This window comes from Plectropomus leopardus, chromosome 5 (genome assembly GCF_026936395.1).
Source record: "Plectropomus leopardus strain MGB_pleo_1.0 chromosome 5, ASM2693639v1, whole genome shotgun sequence".
Lineage (NCBI taxonomy): Eukaryota > Metazoa > Chordata > Actinopteri > Perciformes > Serranidae > Plectropomus > Plectropomus leopardus.
Genome location: NC_142180.1, coordinates 31,315,194 through 31,337,074, shown reverse-complemented (window position 1 = coordinate 31,337,074; position 21,881 = coordinate 31,315,194). Strand labels below are relative to the sequence as shown.

Here is a 21,881-nt window from a genome sequence, read left to right as displayed (position 1 = left end):
TCACAATGTGATCATATTAACGCAGATTTTTTTGTTTATTTTTTTTTAATAGATAAGACTTCAACATTTTTAACAGGGCTGATGAAGAATGTGGATATCTATCTAGCACAACCTGCCTTTCTCCTCCTCTCAATGCCTACTTACTTCTTCCACATGTTTATTTCCAGAAGCTGCCATCTTTATTCATACATTAGTTCCTCTGTGGCTGGAGGCTGGCTGAGGCTCACGTTTCTTACGCCCGATGTGTGTGTGGGGGTTTGTTTGTGTGTCTCTCTCTCTCTCTGTGCATTTTTCTGTTTGTGTATGTTTGTGCACGCGCCAGCACTCCGTCTATTTTCAATCCATTTTATTTAAAGATCAAACGAGAGGCTGGTGATTAATCTTTCTTTCCCCCGCTTTCTTTCATCTCCTCGGGAAAAGAGGGAGGGGAGGAGAGGAGAAAAAAAAGAGAGGAGGGGTCCGCCTTCCACACAGGCCAGGAATAACCTCCGCATCCCCTCCACGCACACCAAACCATCCCCCCTTTTCTTCATCCCCCGGAGGTCTACCCACGCCTCTGAGGAGTGCACCCAGAGAAAGGCTGCTCTCCCTGGGGTCGCCAGCCGAAGCTGTTGGGGCTCTCTGGAGAGCTTTGGCTGGTCGTTCGCCTCTGATTCTTACTTTTATTTACTCTATGTACATTTTTACGAGTGGAAAAAAGCAGCTGTGAATTTTATGAGTTGGCCACAAAGTATCCATCCCATCAAAGAGTGATGCAGCTACTGGCAAGCAAATGGAAGATTAAATCTCTGTCTGTTTAAACACTTTAAAGTTGTTGGGAGCTTAACCACAACTGACCACAAGACACAAGCGGCACAAGACGAGCTTGTGAGTACCTGATAAATGCTCTCTTCTGATTGGTCACGGATGGGCTCGTGTCCCGCCTCAAACACAATGTACTACAACGTCAGCAGCAGAGCGAGAAAAGGGAGCAGGAGAGAAAGTGGAAGATAAAGAAATAGAGAGAGCAAAGTGGTGAAATTGCAGAGGTGATTAGTCAAACAGCATTGTCAATAGGCTCTCATTAAAAAGCAGCTGAGGAATAGATCCTGGTGACACATGGGGGAGAATTTAAGCAGCGAAAACTCCAAAGCAGCTCAGAAAAGTAATACATCTTCTAGCTAATCATGCACCCCAGACATGCACACAAACACACACACAAGACTCTCATATTTGACTGTCTCCTACTGTTGTTGCTTCCACATACACCCTCCGAACTGTACCACACTGTAACCAAACAGGGGCTGTCTCCCCACAGTGCACACAGAGAGGAGCAAGCCGACTAGAATGCAGCAGGTTGGCAGCAGCGATGCGATTGGGATTGGTCAGGAAGTTACCTGGTAGACCGGGTCCTCCAGATCCTCCTCCAGTATTGTCTGCAGATGAGCGGCGGCAGGAAATAGAGGGAGAGATCACACAGGGAGGAGAGAGAGAGGAGCAGAGGGGAGAAGGCAGAAGAGAGGCGGAGAGTTAAGCCGGTGGAGTAGAAAGAGTAGGCGGAAAGCACAGCGAGACACAGCAGCTTCACAGCATTCAGATAATCGTTTGGCAATCATCAGAGAGAAAGAGAGAGACAGACAGAGATAAAGAGAAATTAAACAGGAGATGCAGAGAAGACGGAGCAGAGGAAGGTGAAATAAGCACAACGGGCAAATGGTGACACTGATGAAACCTGAAAGTGGACGCTCCGCAAGTCATTCACTTGCTTTGACGTTGTTCTTTTTCACTTGACTTGTTTGTCAAGAGTCTGTCAGATGAAGCTCATCGTGCTTATGGCAGATGATTAAGGTGAGGTTAAAAAGGGGGAAAACATGTGACAGAGAGATGGGAAGAGTACCTGGTAGACCGCCTGCTCACACTGCTTGTCTTTCTGGGCCTTCTTCTCCATCTCCTCTCTCTGCTTTATCTCATAGATGAGCTGGAACAAGTCCCGCAGGTCCAGGATCACAGGTTCAGCCTAGGAAGACAAGGACACATTAAAGACCCGCCCATTAACATAGAAGCCCCTTTCACACAGTCTGTTTAAGGCAGGACATTATTCCGCCTCTCCGTTACGTATAAAAGGTACAAAAACAGAAAGAGGGGGGCAGAGCAACTGTTGTCTGTGTAAAAAAGTGCACGCCAGCAGGAAGGAAGGGGTGTAATGGTATAAGGGCTTGACCCAAATATTCAGCTATTTGAGTATTTGTTAATTGGGTAGGTATTCAGTTTTCAATTTATACTTTTTATTTTTTTTGCAGAGGATGAATGCCATTTCAGTGTTTGTGATACGGCTGCTGTGCCTGTCACACACACACACACACACACACACACACACACACACACACACACACACACACACACACCACACACACACACACAAACACACACACACACACACACACACACACACACACACACACACACACACACTGGCAGGAGTGATCATTTTACACAATGCTTTTTAGCGGGTTTATTGACTCAGTCAAGCTATTTCTGTGTCATGTGAGCAGCTCGCTCTGAGTGGAGCTCTGTCCTGCAGCAAAGAGCAGGTGAATTTCAATATCTTCCGTTATTAGGACACTTATCATTTCAGACACACAACGAAATTTAACAGACTAATTAAGTTCACTGAACACAGATTACTGTACTGCATAACTGGATTACTGTACTGCATAACTGTCTGAGTTTTTTTTAACTTTACAAACTTTTAGGTGTCGCAACAGCTGACAAGCAGTCAGAGGTACACCGGGCTGTCTCTCACGTAACACTGTAGCTCTGTGACGCACGGCGTCTCTGTCTCAGAGACAAACTGAAACTCTGGGGGCTCGAATCCAATCTCTCCCTCATCCGTGAAGCGAATGATCTCTCCTCGTGTCAGTATGGTATCTGTCAACTCCCCCATGCCCAACCGACCGAAGCTCTGATTATTCGCTGTTGATTAACAGCGAAGCTCCGGAGCTCAGAAAATGGTATTTAGGACAGCCCTAGACGGTATGTTTCCTGCAATCCACAGGTAGCCTACAGATGGAGTTACAGTAACAGCATGTAAATATTTCTGTGACTTACTGTAGGTTCTTTGAAAGCTGCCTGACCTTGGTACGGACTTGCTACCGCCAAAGCCAACTATCAAGCTCCTCAGGCAACGGTTTCTCTGCCAACCTGTGGACGCTGTCATTTCTGTTGAGCGACACTCATTAAAGGTATTGAGCACCCTACCATAAATCAGGCTGCAGGGTTCGAAGCATCCCATCAGCCAGGATGACTCAGAGATACTGGACTGGGTTACTGACAGCTGATAATGGATGATTCCATTAGGCCACAAGCCGACAAAAAAACAAAATAGCAGTAAACTGAATTTGGCAATTTTGCCAATTCGGCAATTCATTTGTCTAAAATCTTTCATTAAAGAAAACAATGTCTTTGTGACTGATTGTTTTCTCTGCCCCTGTGATTACTTAAACACTTGCCAATCTTTTCAAGTGCTAAAAGTAACTACACGCAGAAAATGGAGGTTCCAGGCTATGAATTTCTAAATATATCGTCCTGCCTGTGATTGGAATCTGCAAACCAGATGAAGGCACAATCACGAGATACTCCACAGCTTCCCTCCGCCTGGTTCAGACAGCGACAAGAGCAGATAGCAGCCTCTTGTCTTACCTTGTACCACCTTTCTTGTCAAGGGAGCAAAAGTACAGATAACAAACAAGTTAGGTGACTCACAACTTATACCTACTGTCACAGCAAAGAGTCTTATAATACAACGGTGTTTCAGACCAAATCAATTATTGACTGGGGCTATGCCAAGTGCACCCAGAGTTAACAGACTGAACGTTGCCTTGAATAAAGTAGTTCTATTTTAGTGCCGTCTTGCTGCAAGACGTTCTCAGCTGCATATTGCTTCTGACAGACACACGAGGGTAAACGGTAGCTCCTGCTGAGCCAACAGTGAAACATATTGTCACTCTGTCAGACTCAGATCCTCTTTGCATTTGACAATACATGCTCTAATCTCCATCTTTTCTTCCCATCTGTCTCTCATTCCTTTTTTTTTTATCAAAACTTCTAGGTAAGAGAAGACACAGAGAGCCGAGATGAGCGGTGAATTTTGGAAGCGTGAATGCAGAAAGCTTCAAGGATGATCTAAGGAGGGATGGCCATAAAGGTGCATAGAGATGAGATAACCTCAGTTCAGCACTCTTGAATCAGGAGACTGACTCACAGCCTTCGGCAACTGACGAATGATTCCAACAAAACGTAGTGATAAAGATTTTACTGCAGAAACACTGTTTTATTAAAATCTGCTCTGATCAGGAGTTTTGGTTCAAATCCTCGCTGAATATTAATGCAGCAGATTCACCCTTTACCCAAATTAAAGTCTGGTGTTGGTTATAGACAGTCTCCAGGATATCCTCCTGCTGAATTTATTAAGAATTCATTTCTTGGTATATTGAATTTCCCTCCATCTGCCTCATCTAAATGAAACTCAGCTAGTTATTTCCTACATTTCCTAAAAACGAATTTTGACAACCTCAAGAGGATGTGCCTGAATATACAGCTGGAGGAAGTATAAGCAGCTATGACCACATAGGAAAAACCTGAGAGAAACTTTCAAACTTGTACTGTACGTCATCTCTGACTCCTCTGTAGATGGATTTATTTATCTCTAATCATCGAATCCTCCTCAAAATTGCAAATCCATTTACAAGCATTTGTTTGGCAAATCTGGGCTCAAACATCTTTGATAGACACTACTGATAATTTGCATAGTTTTCAACAATATTTTGCCACTAATCTGGGCTGGAATTGCCACTGAAAACTGTACTGTGAGTAGAGTCCTGCATCCAGTCAGGTTCCTGCCAGGTGACCCGCAAAAAATGATTTGCAAGAAATATTTTGTCTTAATTTCATTTTTTTAGATTCGGGATGAACAAAAACACGCAGGTAGGATCACCGGTGTTGAATGTCAAATACATGAAAACAAAATGATAATAAAAATGTAATTCAGTGTTCTAACAGTTTAATCCTCGGACTGCTGACTTTATGTGTTGGCTCTGTCCTCGTACTCCGACAGTTGGAATATGCGTACTGCCTAAATCAAGTGTCATTAACTGTGGAGATGTGCTGCTCAGTATTATGAGAATGAGTAAAAAGTATCATTTAGGGCTCGAGAACCAAACGATGCCAGGACCCTGTCGTAATGCAAAGAATCCTAAATATTCTTTGGTGTAACGCTTGACATTTACGGGTCTCGTCCTTAAGTGTGGCAAATTAGCTCAGTGTAGCGCCCCTAAACATCTTTAATGAAGTACCCCCCCGATACGTTTGACTTAGATGTACAAATATTAAGAGGCACATGTGACATCCCAAGACTTTAAAAAAAGACTCTTACAGGTTTACTTTTTGCTACTTAAAGGGATTATACTTTAACAAACTCCTCGAACAAATTTAACTCGAACAACCTTCAGTTTTGTCTGTGCCATTTAAAGACTTTCAAGAAGAAAAGTTGTTAAAAGGCTGGTTATTGTAGGATGTTTTAGGGCCGTGGATCTTGTGTCGTGTTGTGGAACTAATTGGTCATTTGTGTGGGTGGCAGGTTGGTACTGAATATTGTGGTCCTGGTACAGAAACAGGTCTTGAAAATCAGACCTGTGTAGGACTCTGTGAGTAACTTAAGAAAAAAAATGGCAGTGTGATCTATATTGGGATAGTTATTGATGAGGATTAAAAATGAGACATCAAACAACAACATATACCCAGAAATGTACAAAGTTCCTTTGCAATGTACCTTGCACATTACAAACTGGGTTTTGGCAGAACCACCTTAAATTATACTTCACGTGAGGTTGCGGTTCTGATTTGCACACAGTGGTAATTTCATTACATTTTTTCCCCTAAGATTTTGAAATATAAAGATTTAATAACTTTAGATGCAATAACTTCTTTAAAAAATTGCCAATCAAAATGTCTAGCCACTGACACTAATCTTTAAACTCTCTGTAGCCTTCCTCTAAATTGGACACAGGGCTGATTTTGTAACAAACAGAACTACTCATATTAATTACAATTGTAACTTTTCTAAAAAACGTATAACAAAGACTGTGATGAACTAAGAGACTGACTACGAAAGCCTTTCTAACACAATTAGTGTCCTTCCATCTCCACTAAAACTTGCTAAATAAAACACGTCCTTCTTGTGCTGAGACTTTGAGTTGAGTGGTAAGCCAATTACTTTCGAATGTACCCCTAAATTGGCCTTTTTCGGAACAACCTTAAGTCTTAGTCTTCATGACGACAGAGACGCTTTGTTAATTCACATCAAAGTGGTTACTTTCCAATTACAGCCTCAGCCTCTGCCATAAGCTCCGCGCCTCCACCCCTCTCAGCTAATGGTCTGAGCGCGAGTGATGGCGGGTTCAAATCCTCAAAATGTGAGTGAAATATAATTGTGACCTTTCCTCGGGCACACATCAGGTAAATGACAGCTTAGGTGACTGATGAGAGTTAAGCTGTTGGGCAGAGTAGCATTTGGTTAGCAACATTTTTTTAGTGCAAGTCAGGTTGGTGTAAATGTTGAGTACAGCCTGGTGTGCGTATGTGTGTGTGTGTGTGTGTGTGTGTGTGTGTGTGTGGCAGTGTGTATCTGTCTAAGTCAAAGAGCCACGGTTCATGGCCCTGGGAGGATGGATATGCCATTAAAGCCGGTGACACACACTCAAACCCTCATCGACTCACTATGGGAAATCAATATGGCTACAGAGCGAGCCAGCTGGATCCAGACTAAACAAGCCAGGCACATAGACACAACAACAGCAACAACAATCATAACAGGTCCAAGAGGGGTACTCAATATCATATAGAGTATGTTGCTGCAGGGCTGGACGTGAAACCTTTCACACACACACACAGATACACACACCGAACCTGCTGTAGAGTGCTACAGAGGAAACAGTATGTTTGATGAACAGCACAAAGGGGACATGAGCTGGTGTTCAAGGGTCCTTATCTAAATGTCAAGAGGTTCGTGCTATTGAAAAAAGACCCCAGTGAATCATACATTAACCTACCCACACTGGGAACATGGTGAAATGTGAACACACACTTGCTAAACACTCACATGTACACACACTTGCGTACACACTGACACTTACCGACTGTGCAGTCTTGATAGCCACGAAGCGGTGGTTCCCTTCCTTCCCGCAGACGTAGCCAAAGGCTCGGTGGTCCGTGATGTCCTTGGCGATGTAGGAGATCTCATGAACCGCATGATGGTGTTGGAGGACCTGAAGGCAAAAAAAGGATGTTTAGTAAATAAATCATGCAGAAACAGCCAAGAAACTAAAGATTACAACATTATTTCTTATTTGTTCTAGAATATATGACTACAACTTTCTTCTCAATGTGTTGAGACTGTATAAAAATAATGGACGAAGCCAACATGACGTCAGCCATTGGTTTTATGCAACATTCAAAGGTCTGGACAAACATTTTATGAATGAGAGACACATATTAATGTGATTGAATTAACTTTGAAGTGAACAAACTGATTTTATAAAAGTTAAGGACATAAATGCACTTATTCACTCACAGACACAAAATGCAACGGAAGAATTCACCAAATTCCTCCACGCTTTTCCAAAAGCCTGTGTGATAAAATCTCCCCCAAGTGAACACACAGAAACAAACACTCTCACACGGAGACCTTGTACCCTGTATTAAACTGCTCCTAGCTCCTGTGCCCTCTCTAGTTTAGCCTGGGTGGGGAGTGCCAAGCTGGCATTGCCCGTGGCAGATGGCACTGTTTTTTCCCGAGGACAGAGGGGGGATCAGTGACAATCACAGCTCGGCAAGCTGTCGACTTGATCACTTCATCTGTGCCCTCGCACACAACACACACAAACAAACACACACGGACTCAATTCACAACTTAATATGCAATAGCCCTCTGTTAAGTCGCACTAAATGTCTGCTTTGTTGTTATTGTGGACGCCAGCTGCATGCTGGGAGCAGAGACACACAGTCAACATAATGACCCAGTAGCCCTTGAGTGCATGCTAGGGGTTGCAGCTCTATACATCAGAGGCTAAACACACACATCTGCTCTCTTTGAAGCTATTCCAGAGCTAAGACATGGCAGAATAGAGTGACACCAATTTAACACGGAGGCAGTGGTGCCACACACACCCTCACGCACACGCACGCACGCACGTGCACACACACACACACACACACACACACACACACACACACACACACACACACACACACACTGAGAGCCCTTGCAGAAATAGATAATCACTGTATGAGTCATGTCTTCTAAATTTAATAATTAGAGTAATGATTATTATTATCACCTCTGATTGACATGAAAATTGCATCTAAGGCAGTGCATGCTTGCGCACACACACACACGCACACACACAGAGCTCATTTACAGAGGTTATTGAATTATCTCTGGGTGGGAGGTGAGGTGACAAAGACGGCCTCTGATTCAAAGCGAACACCGAATGAGACGACTTCATTCATTCAATCACTCTACTCTGTGTTGGTAAGGAGCGCATTTTGGAGAACTGAAACAATTTACATATACTCACAGGCAGTACCTAGTTTGTCAGGTGTGGCCTGTACTATCCAATGTTTTGATGTACAGATTTAACAAAATGCTGAAAACGTTCCACGGGGATCTTGGCAGACTGCGACCATGAAGCGATGCATCTGGTCTTTCATGTGCTGTGTGGAGGAGTTGTGGAGCTGCTGGCTGTTCGTGCCAGTCGTTTACCCTGGCCTCTACTCGACAGCAAACAACTCAGTTTTACTTCTATTATTGAAAAAAAAACATGATTACTGCCAAAATATAACATTTCTCAGAAAAAATAATTTTCAGTGTACTCTGAAGGCTTACTATGACATTAATGATGAAACTGAATGTGGAATGGACTTTCACTTTGATTTTTGAATTGGCAGAAAATGTACTACTTAAAGTTGAAAAAAAGAAGAATACAAACTGGGCTTTTGCTTTTGGAATTTTCCTAATTAAACTTTGGACCTTTAGTTTTAGTTTTGGTATGGCATGCACACACATATTGCAAATCAAATCTTAAAATCTTTTTTTTTTTTTTTTTTTATGTAACTTTGAATTTTTTGCAATGATAGACTTCCAAAGCAGCACTCAAGCAACACTCCTGTGCAGTTTTGGTGACCATGAGATAGAAAGTAAAACGACCTTGTTCTTAATTAACCGAAACTCAAACTTTTGCGGTGGTTTTCTCTCCACTCTACACAAGAGTTTCAGCAGTTTAAGTTAACTTAGATTGAAAGAATTTTTCAACATCACTTGGAATGACATTTTTACAATAATTAAAATTGGAGAAAACTACTTTCTTATTTAACTCAAACTGACTGGTGCTTTGTTGCAGGGTTTGGACACCACAGTACCTCTACCCTCTGGGTAGGCGTACACAGCCAAATGTTTTTCACAGATTGGTTTCTGCTGTCCCTGGTGCTGGTATCAGAGATGGGGGAGGAGGCGTGACGGAGACGTGGGTCTGTTGATTTAAGTCATTTTATTCAACTCAAGGCCATATTTTTAGATTACTGAATTCAGTGCCTTTTTAGACTCTTTAAGGATTCACAGAAACCCTGCATACTGTAAACACAAGTTGTACTGAGTTGTTATTGGCATGACAAATGTCATTTTTCTTCTTGGATCTCTTGATAATATTACTTTTTTTGTTGCCAACAAGACAGTGACTTACTGCTGTTTTTGCTGCAAAAACAATCTAAATATTTCTGTTGTATCAGTCTTGGTAAAGTTTGGACAGAACAGTGAGATTAAATCCCAGGAGGGTGGCCACTGCTGGAGCCGACATGTCTGGCAGCATCAACTATCAGATGTCGCTCAAAGTTGCTTAAACAGATGCATTCTCTGGGGAAGTGGATGCAAAAAACAACACAAAAAACCAAAACAAAACAGGTGGGTGTATCCAAAAAGTCGATACCGACTGTGTACTCTCTCTTCTTTTCTCTCCAGCACTGTTGATATGCACTATTAGGCCCTCTCTCACAATCTCTCTCTCACACACACAGTGTCAGTGTCTCTGAGGACTTTGGACTGCCTGCCCTTCAGCAGTTGCTGGCCACTGAACCAAGATATTCCCTGTTACGCTGGGAGCAGGGAGGGAGGAGGAGAAGCAGCAGAAGGATACTGTCTTTTGCTTTCTCCTCAGTGCTCTTCACATCAACCTCTAGAAGGGGAGACCATCATAACAGGGCTGGCAGAGGCTGTCCAGTCCAGTAGGACAGGACTGAGATTACCAGTTAGGGTTGAGGCTTTATTAGTCCCTCTCTGTCGGTCACTGACACAAGCACACATGCATATAAGCTGGACTTTACTGAGGCTATAAATGTTGGATAACCAAATCAGACACAAACATACAAAATAGGGGTCGACCAAAATCACTTTTTCAGGGCCGATTTTATAAAGTCAAGTGAACGAATAAACAAAAATAGCTCCCTGAGGTTTTACAGAGTTGAAGTTCATCCCATGCTGATTGGTGATCGTTAAAATAAAACGCTGATACAGATAATCGGCAAAATGCCAAATTTCAACCCCAATAATCACCCAGGGCAATAATCTGTCCACCCCTAATACGAAAACCTACGAAAGTACAAGATTTAACATTGTGAAGAACTCTTTAATTCCTCACTTTTTAAATCAGAGTATGGGATCTAAGTAGTCTAAGTGTACTTGGGTTGAATACTGAATGTAAACGGGGACGCTTAATTTGTTGAACTGCATCCACATTTTGAAATGTCTGATGTGATACATAGTGTATGTCTCAGGACCCAGGCCATATTTCACAAATTTTCATGATGATAAAGTGAAATTAAACCAAAATACAAACAATGAGGGGCTCAAGTGGAAAAAAGTGCCCCTCTAAAAAAACATTTTTCTGCTTCCTTGAAAACTCACCATCACCTTGAGTCTAACCCCTTGGGTTCTCCAACACGACACCTCCTAGTCTGCATATATTCATTTCTATTTGACCCACAGTTCATCCCCTCGAGCTCGACCCTCAGGTCAACTCACCCTCCGACCTCAAACCTTTTCATTCCTCCATCCCCTCGTTCTCATCGAAGGAATACTTCACCCACCAAAATACCATTTGTACATCAATAACTCACCCCATGTTACACTGAATTGGTGGAGAAAACTTAGCTTTTCTTGTATACCAATACAGTGAACGGAGAATCCAAAAAGTAAGATTCTTTGAGTAAAAGCGGGCTGTGCTTGACATCAAAACAGTCAAAACATTTGTCTACAAACTCTTACACAACTCATGCAGTACAATCCATGTCTTGTTTAACGAGTCACATGCTCACTACTTAAACGCATGCATTTAAGTACTATCAAACACTTCTGCACTAACAGTCTTAAGCACAGAAGAGTAACATGCCTGGACGATCATGCCACTTGTATGCATTAGTGTTTGAAATAGTAAGGTTTTAGCAAAAATGCATGTGTCTGTGAATCACTGAGCATAAGACTTGATAAATGAGACTTGCACAAGTTGTGTGAGAGTTTGAAAACTGATGTTGATGCAATCCTTCTGATATAGTTGAAAGACTCTAGTTGAATTCTTGAAGAATTTTCTCCCTTTTTTAGATTTTTCGTACATCGGAGGCTTGCAAACAAAAATAAAAAAGTTTTCTTTACAAATTCAATGTAACACAGGATGAGTAATTGTATACAAATGAAAATTTTGTGATTGAAGTATTCCTTCAATATTGTAAGAGGGATGGTTTCTGAGTGGACCAAAATGAATGCATGGAAGGGTCCTCCAGTAAATAACCTCTGCCTTGTTTGCTGCAGCCTCATCTCCGTCTCCGAATACTTTGCTCCGGGATCTTTTCTACATAACTTTCCTTCATGCGTTCTTTTTAATTTCTTTTACATGGTCCTCTCTGCTGTCTGAACTGGACTAATTTGATCTTTCTGATTTCACTCTCCGAGGGAGCAGCAGGCCGGCGAGCTCAGCCCTCCACTCTTGTGAGTTCTTGACCTGACGTGGTTCAGCGGCCCTGACAAGACTGACAAAAAGGGTTGGAGAGGGTAGTGCGCACGTGTGTGTGTGTGTGTGTGTGTGTCATGGGGGAAAGGCTGACAGAGAGAGAGAGAGAGGGAGATGCTGGTCTGCCCTCTGCTAGATTAATGTCTTCCCTCTTCTTCTCCGCCATCTCAAGCACCACCTCCCTCCATCCTGCACGACCTTCCCTCCTCCAAGGGAGAGGCCATCCATCCATTCGTTCACCCATACATCCATCCGCCCATCTGGCTGACTGATGCACAGGAGGGGAACGAGACTGTCAAGATCCCTGAACCTCAGCAGAGTCACTCTCTCTCTTTCTCCGTCTCCCCCCTTCCTTCCTTCGCTATTAGAAGTGGTTGAAGGACTGATAGTAAGGACAGCATATCTCTATAGTTAATATTAATGTGCGGAGACAGAGGACAAGGTCTCCCTGTAGAGAGCTTTACTTTGACATATGCTCGCTGATTCTCTACCTATCCCTCTAACTCTGTCTCAGTCTGTCTTTGTCCCTCCCTCCCATCCTCCCTCTATCCGTCTTTCCTACATCCTCGTTTCCTCTCATCCGTTTCTTGTTTCTTCTCTTCTACACCGTCTCCCCGTTGACTCTCTACCTCTCTATCCATCTCTGGTTCTTTCTCTGTATCCCTCTCAATCTTTTGGTGCAGAGGGTTCAAAGCATCGGGACGGGGAATGAGACGAAGAGAAATGAGGGTTATAAAAAAGAGGGATTGGACTGGTGAGAGATGAGTTTGGCTGTGTGCAATATGGCTGCCATGTGGGAGGCCACTGGTTACTGTGTCCTGCCTGTCTAATACCCTGCGCTTTTGAATTAATGCTGGGCGCGCACACACACACACACACACACACACACATGCACACACACACACACACATGCACACACTGACACTCACTGTAAAATCTAACAAGTTGATTGATTGCTTGCCTTAAAAAAAGAAAGTAAATCAAACCATACATCTTAATTTATGTTTATTTTATATCTAGTCGGGGAGTTTACTCAAAGTTTGGTTGTATTTAATTACTTTTGTGAAGTTTTTGCAACTTAAAAATGGCAAGTGAAACTGCTTTGTCATTTCTAAGTGTTTGCAATTTCAGTAAACCAAGTTATTCTGACGTAACACGGTCATCACAAAAAGGATCTGCTAGTTCTGTTTTCTTAACATGATTACAGAAATATTTGAAGACTTTCAAAAAATGTTTGTGAAAAAATCATTCGGATGGGGAGGGGCGGTGGTTACACTGTTTGCACTGAAATGCTTCCATTCATATGAAAAAGAAAAGGTATCAAATGAAGTGCTCTAATAGTATCAGTATCACTTTAAGGGTATAGTATTTATTTTGGTATCACAGTTTCTTAAATGATATCCAGCCGTAACTGTTCGGATGTAAAATAGAACAGTTTGTGACCTGGCCGTCATGCTGAACGAAGCCAAAACCAAGCAACGCCCACCATTGCAGAGCAAAGTTTCTCATTTTACAGCTCAACAGTGCAATACAATATGTTTTTGAAAACATTTGAGATGAGAAACTGGCAATGCTGTAATAGGATCTCGATTTATATTCAATCAGCGCTGCCTAGTTTGACAGTTTGGCCAAAGTTTACGAGCAGTGATTGACAACTGCATTCCAGACTCGTCGGCTCTGATTGTTTGTTTTCGTTCTGGTCTGGTGGATTCTTGCAAATACCATTAGGGGCACTGAGAGATTATCCATCTCATGTGCTACTATGTAGACTATGTAGTGACAGATTCAGAAAATATGAAAAAGTATTTTATGAAAGCTACAAACTATAGCTTTAATTTTCTTTTAATGGAACAACTTGCAGTGAAATGGCCCCTTCAGTGAGGCCGTCCTCCAGCCACAGCGCTAAGTATCCTGGGGAATGTAGGCGTTATATCTCCTGCTCAAGGATACTATGACAGGTGTGGCCAGTTGGGGAATCGGACCTGTCGAAGGATCCTTGAGAGAGAAATTACTACGCTCTATGGGTCACTTTCCCTTGAGCTGCATGCAGAGGTGCTCTGCAAAAGCATTTAACAACTGAATTCAAAATTTATCTCTCCACAGAGTGTCCTCTAACTATTACTGGTCCTGCTGTTGTAAATCTATGAGGTGTCGATATGTCTCTACATCAGTAGGCACGTATCCATCAACTCTCAAACTGCACAAATCGAAACTGCGAAAATAAAATATGCCTAATGTAAAAATGTCAATTTTGAAATAACTCCCATTTACCAAAAAAAAGTCTTTACACTCACATGAGGTGGTTTTTCAGGTGATTCAAAGAAGCCATATTTATCAAAACTGCAATGGAAATACTTTTTTTGCTTTTATTGATCACATGATGCTATGGCTATGCACTTGTCATTAGGAGATTCCTCCCTCGGGCATGATGCAGCAGGTGCTACAAGAGGTGTTATTGCATCGCTTAACTCTTCAAAAGTTGAGCTGATCATCTGAAAGTTTTGAATCCACAATTTCTCTGTGAAATTGTCACTTCTCAGAAATCCCTCGTATGTGACCACTCCCACGTGTACGGAGTTTGCATTTCCATTATCACTTGCATAAACTGCCTAAGTCATCGTGATTGGAAATAATGACAGCTAGTACGGTGGCTGCAATAGAAGAAAACCTGCTTGTTTTGAATATCCATCGCCATGCTTGAATGTTAGCGTCAATGAAACACTGTCATCTTGCAATTGTTTTTTATCAACATTTTGAAAAAATTGCAAATCTTTAATGGAAACCCGCCCAATGAGATTAAGACAAGCTATGTTGCTTTTTTTTTAGGATCATTTAAGTCATTTGCATGATTCTATAGTCTAAACAGAAATTAAAAAAAGATGGCTGATAACTGCTTGACAGAAAGGTAGAGACATAAAAAAGAGGTAGAGGAACTATATCAGTAGGACAACAAAGTCTGCATAGATCCAGTCGGTCAAGCAGAAAAGCAGCCATGTAAAACTGAAAATTCCTAATCCCGGAGCATAATCTAGAACCAGTGTTGTCGCTGTTTTCAGAGAGGCAGACAATGGGATAGCCATGTTCTCTCATCTACGGAGGCCTTGTTCTCAGGGTTTCAATTAGGGCCTCCTGATTTCCCCAGGGTCCCCCTCCCTCTCATGGAGATGCCTCATTAACAGAGGAAACACGCACACACAGAAACGCTGCACGCAGGCACACAGGCGCACAGGCACACACACACACACACACAAACACACACGCTTACCCCTGACTTCTCATCAAAGATCTTGATCCCTCCAAAGGAAACGGTCAGAAACACCTTCTGTTTGTGTTCTCCTTTAGACCGTGCCGCTGCAGCGATACCCTGAGGACAGAAAGATGCACAAACACAGAGCAAACAACCACGTTAGAAGCAGGTCAGAAACACATGAGAAGTGTCCTGGGAAGATAAGACCAGAAAGAGCATCTCTGTGGGCCCCTTCTCTCTCAAAATCTCTCTAATTATATTTGAATCACTACATAATCAATCAGTTAATGGTCTTAAAGAGAAACTTATCACAGAGGAGGTAAGATTTTTTTTTTTGATCTACAATCAAAAGTCCATAAAAAATTAGGATTGGGCCTTTTTTTTTCTTTTTTAATACAATTTTTATTGGAATAGAAACTAGTGTGCATTATACAGCACACTTAAATAATTTTTTCTGTCTTTAACATTCAACTTGGAAAGAGATTAAATAAAATCAAAATAATTGATTAATTGATTAAATAAATTAACTCTCTCAAGTACATGTTGAAAAATTACTCATACAGACAACAGTGATACTGTGTTTTTTGAAGGAAAGAAAGAAACAAAAAAACAACAAGAAAACAGTTCACATAATGGTAATAATCTGGGCTAAATTTTTGACTTCCATATCAATATTGCAACGGTTTTGTACGTCTGATTATTTTTGCTTTTACAAAACATTTACGAAGGTTTATCAGTAATGTGGATATAACGACTAAAGGCATACTATAGAGCAGTTTTAAAAGTCTGTAAAGTTCAGAAAATTACAGCCTTTAAAACCAAGAAAAGACAAAACTTATATTACATTATCCAAAATCTAAGAAAATATTGTGTTTCATGTCACAATCTTGATAAAATCTAAATAATATATTGCCCATCTCTAAGCAAATTGCAATATCTTGAAGTTATACTATGCAGGATTGTTGGCAACAGTAAACACGCTCCCCAGCGAGGGAAAGTAAAAGACAACCCGATTTACTTTTATTCAGCATCTTTTCTCACTGTATTTGTTTTTTGTGTAGATGCCTGCTGCTTACAGTACAGCACCTGGTCGCTACCTTTTTATAAAATCCCGACCCCACCTGAGCGCTCTGGGGGCACACGCCCATAAATGTCCCAGTAATGGTAAGAAAAGTGTTTTTGCAGAACGTAATGTCACAGTGAGGTTGACATTTGACATTTTGGATATATAATGTCAGCACTTCATCATTTGTTATGTGATGCCAAAAACCTGTTTCATGAAGTTACAGTAACAGTACCTGCGACCTTAAGCCACCAAATCTTAATCAGTTCATTTTTGAGTCCAAGTTGTGCCAAATTTCAGAAAACTCCCTCAAGGTGTTCTCGAGATATAGCATTCACGAGAGTGATAGTCATAGTCACCTTGACCTTTGACCTACGACCAACCAAAACGAATCAGTTCATCGTTGAATCCAAGTGGACTTTTGTGTCAAATTTGAAGAAATTCCCTTAAGGCGTTCTTAAGACATTGCTAATGGGATGAACCAACGAATGGACTTAGGGGCAACCCAAAAAACCCACAAACATAATGCCTCCGTCAACGGATATCACCGACGCAGAGGCATAAAAACAAGATGAAAATAAGAAAATACAGACAGAGGGCAGAATCTCTGGAGAAAAATACACCACCTCACCCTTCTAGTGGGCCATAAGTGATGATTGAGAGAGATTACTTCTGTGTGAGTCTATACATTGTTTTTTTTAAGGGAAAATCCTGCTTAGTATATCTGTAATGTCACATCTTAGGCTGTTGAGAGGCATTGTGGGAAATGTAAGCAATCAATAATATCTGAAGGAAGCAGACAAGGCAGGTACAGCAAAAAAAGTGAAATTGCACCGATTCACGACAACATAACTGATTTATAACTCTGTAAGTGTATCTAAGGGTGAAACTCCCCTTTACGTTCACCCCACTTCCATTTGCATAGGTGAGTCACAAAAGGAGAAGAAAGGAGAGGAGCGAGATCAGAGAATTGAGCGAGTCGGGGCGAGGAGAGGGAGGAGCGGTATGAAAGAGGAGGTGGGGAGATCAGAGAAAAAGAGTTGATGGATTTCCTGTCTGAATAAATGAGGAGGAGGGAAGCTGTTTGATCAATGAGCTGTCTATCCTCTCCTCACCCCTGCATGCCCCGGCTGGATAGAGTTTTCACTACACATAAACAAAACGTAAATGTAATTTTCTCAATTCAAATATCTCCTGGGGTATGTGGATCCCATGCGTTAAAGGACAATTAATAATGAATAAGGCGCTCCAGACAGACACACACACACACTCTCGTGTTTGTGGAAAAGGAATCAAAATCTGTACAAAGTTTGGGCTGTCCTAGTGTGACAAAGGAAATGCGTTTTCCATATGCAAGCCACAGTGAAACACTTCATTAAACCAGCTTGTTTTCTAGGACTTTAGTTATAATTGAAAAAATAAATGCCTTATTTCTCCTCATCCTTATCCTCTCTCATCTCTCCCTCACCTATCATCCAAATGATCCCCCTCCTATATGCCTTCTCTCCTCTGCTAACTGCCCCATCTGTCTACCTCTCTCTCTAATTGTTCCTGTCCTTGCAAATGAGACATTCACCCCGATTCTCTTCTCATCCATATGGCTAACCTCCTCACTTCCCCTGCACTGATCATTGCCGCGCCCATAAATTATAATGTCCTCATTTTTGCCTCATCTTCTTCCAACCCCTCTCCTCTGGCAGCGTGCATAGAAAGAAAAGGCAACAAACTCTTCACGCTGGCATGTACACACACACACTCAGGCGCGGTTATGCTGTGATGTTACAAACATGCATATTTAGAAGTTGAACTTTAGAATATGCATGAAGTTGAAGAACTATTTATGGACTGACAACTGTGTTGGCTATTGATGTTCAGTGGGGTTTTTTTGTGGGTCATGGTATTTAATGTGGTCGTGGGGCAATCATGTTGAATTATGTCATTTCTTGCCACTTACATGCAAAGATGCATCTAAGGCTTTGAAGTTGTTTGTAACTACAAAAATGATCAAATTTGCTGAAACTCACTACATCCACACTCACAAGTAAGATAGTTTTTGAGAAAAAATCATGCTCCTCTCACGCCTGGAACATACAACATGCATAAGCATGCATGCAACCTCGCCAAACTGCTGTCTTGCACGCTTGTGGTGTTCACACTGGCCCTGTGTTGTTCCGTCAGTCTGTATTTCCACAATTATAAGCACATGTCCCACTCATTTATGATGCTGTGCAAGCTCCTGCATAGTCAACAACACAGTCCTAAATATATTACACAATAAAATGCCTTGTGCAAACAACTGAGGGGATTCTGTCGTCAGGCAGCTCTGATCAAGTATGAATATTCTGCATTGCCGATTTTTGCCTCAAATGCTGTCAGAAACAAATTTGACCTCTTGTCGCACTTTTTCTATTTCTAATGGTGATTTTTTTAAAAATATGGAAATCATTTAGTAATTAATTTGACCTTTTACATCTTTTCTCTTTACTCTTTTATTGTAAGTCTCTATCCTTTAATACATTTACATGTTATTGCTCTGTAGTACTTTGAATTGCAATATTATATAAAATGTGCTACACAAATAAAGCTGCCTTGCCGACTGTTTAGCTGAAAAATGAGAAAGTTTGTGCCAGCCGGTGGGCGGTAGAATTGGATGTTTTCGTTCATGTGCAGTGAATTCCTCCAAATAACATTAGAATAACTATGAGGCAGCAGAGGAACACATTTCCTTTTTCACAGATAATCAGTCTCATGTACTACTGTGAAGATCAAGTGTTGGGAGTAACTGTAACTGTAAATGTTCCTATAACTTATCAATAACTTAAATTTTACAAAGGATAACTCTCAGTCTGTTTCATTTTCGTCTTATTTCATTAGGCCTATTGTGATGAGAAATCACTGTCGAATGTCTGAGGAACAGTTGCAATTTTACTTTATTCTGCCAAAAGACTAAAAACTGAATTGTTTTGCTTGATTTGAAGACCTGTCAAGGCCACAATAAATAGGACAATCAAAACACATCTTTTGCGTTTTATTGCTCCACTATTTACTTTTCATCATAGTAATAATGGGTGATCAGATAAAATTTGACAGTTGACTTGTCCCACACTGAGCCACAGCAACACTGAAATAATAAAGTGTGCCTTGATAAGAAAACTGAAGCAGATAAGGTAAAAGTTACTTTCCCTAGTATCTAATTACATTTATATGCAGTAATCTGTGAAGTAATTCAATTATTTTTGAGAGAGGTAATTAGTAACTGTAACTAATTACTAAATATCAGTAACTTGCACATCACTGTTCAGGATGTACTGGCAGGGTCCCCACGGACAAAATTTCCAAACTTTTTCATGACTTTTCAAGAAACCATTAAAAAACACTTTTTTTCTTGCCCCACTAGCCTGCCAACATATCAGATTCAAACTGAGTCAAAACCTTTTTAACAAAATTTAGCAAAGTGTCCTACAGGATGGGAGAGACGAGTCCAGGGGAAATGACCAAACGTATGTGACGGTAAACAAATATTGTCACACGTCGTCCTATGTTAGAGCTACTTTACATTCACAGCTACAGAAAATAAATGTGCTGTCATGTTACGTCACAGGGGGGTTATCCCCCCAAAATATTGTCAAAATGTCATTATACACAAGAAAAGTCCACAACTTTTCCAACACTTTCAAAGATTTGACTAATTCCATGACTTTTCCAGGTATTTAATGACTGTGGGCAATAATGGCATACTATAGTATTTTCCAGGTATTTCATGACCGTGGGAACCCTGTCTTTAACCCTTTGAAATCTGGATCGATAAAACTTTTCTTTTGATGTCTTCGGACGCCTCAACAAGCAACTTTGCAAGAAATATTCTGCAAACTGAAGGAAATTAGTACATTTAGAAGATGACTACTTTCTGAAACTAGGAATAATTGTCAAAACACTATACTTGTGATAATTATTAGTATTATTATTATATATTTGAAATCATTTAAAAAAGTTAAGGGTTAATTTTTTCCTCCTTTTTTGGTTTAAGTTTTGTTTTTTTTTAGCATATTTTCAAGTCAAGTTCAATCTTTTATTTTTTTTACAAATGTTTTGCTAATTTTTGGGTCATTTCTTCTTCAGTTGCTTATTACTCTTTTCCCATGTTTTAAAAAAAATCACACCAATGTGGTCAGGTTTCAAAGGGTTAAACTGCACATTAAAAGAGCAAGTAAATTCCTAATTTAGGACACATCAACAGAGAGAAAAGAGAAGAAGAGAGAGACTCTTCTTACCTTGAGCTTCATCATCGAGTCTTGGCAGAGTTTGTCTCCACGGGCGGCAGTGACCTCGTCCAGGCCGATGAGCTTGGCCTTGTAGCGGACGCCATCACCCTTAAAACGCCTGATGAGAGCCGCCTCGCTGCGATCCTGCCCTGCAGACACACATACACACACGCTCTACAGTACATCTTCCAGTCAAGGACCTCCATCTACCTCAGACCAGTGCTATTACCCCGAGATCATCAATCACCGAGACCACAAAAGACTTCAGCAGTAATCCAACAAAAAGCAAGCAAACATAGTACAGGTCAAAGCTACTGATGATAGCAACGTCTTGTTACATTGCTAAGTCGGATCGAGGGCTCGCGGGCATCGAACTGTGGTATCATATGAATGGCAGCGGTCAATACGCTCAGACACGTTAATCAATGAAAATTCAGTGGGATTAGAGTTAAAACTGTGACTGCTCTCCTCTCCGGCTATTCCTCCTACGAAATAATGGTGTGACATTTTGTTCTTATCTCCCCCGTCTCCCCTCGGTCCTCCCTCTCTCCTCACCCTCTATTGTGTTGCCAGATTGTCGGCATTGTGCGCATGCATTAGAGAGTGTCGCGATGGCGCGGGTGTGTTGACCTTGCTCTTGTCCAGGAAGTCTGTATGTTATCTCCTGAAGTGACTACAACTACCACTTCACACACAATGCAGGACAGAGAAAGAGTGGGCGAGAACAGACGCTCAAAAGGCTAAACTCTCTTTCTCTCGGTGTCACGCTCTCCATCTTTCTCCCATTCTGTTTCTCTATCTCTGACCTGCAGTGCGCAAATATTTCATCATCAAATATTGTATAGGGGGAAACGCTCCTGCATCTGTGTGTGTGTCTCTCTGCGTCTGAGTGTGTGAGTGAAAGACTGCCAGAGCGATGGTGAGAGGGAGAGGCATAATGATAATGCAGCATATTCAGATAATATATTGAGGCATTAGTTCTGTACTCTATAACAGCGTGACTCTTGGAAGGTCATAGTCGGAGTGATGGAGAGGTCCCACTCCTCCTCTCTTCGTTCTTCCACACTCCCTTCATTCACACAGAGTCCCCAAAGCACTGCAGTGTCGTAGAAACGAGCCCTTTAACCACAGGCGCGAGCATCGTGTTATATGGCTCTGTTGAATCACCTTTGTCCGACACTAATCTCCCACTTTCCTTGGCTTTGTCTGCTGGCCCACAC

The 21,881-nt window shown here is 41.5% G+C and overlaps 1 protein-coding gene across 1 annotated transcript in view; it reads right to left on the bottom strand.

Moving 5' to 3' along the window:
* Window positions 1-21,881, bottom strand: part of dab1a (DAB adaptor protein 1a) — a 297,375-nt gene that overhangs the window by 25,292 nt on the left and 250,202 nt on the right. Inside the window, 6 exon segments of the mRNA XM_042484070.2 lie at window positions 876-938; window positions 1,377-1,415; window positions 1,877-1,996; window positions 7,170-7,301; window positions 15,355-15,453; window positions 20,671-20,810. Of these exon segments, the coding sequence (XP_042340004.2) occupies window positions 876-938; window positions 1,377-1,415; window positions 1,877-1,996; window positions 7,170-7,301; window positions 15,355-15,453; window positions 20,671-20,810 (593 nt within the window).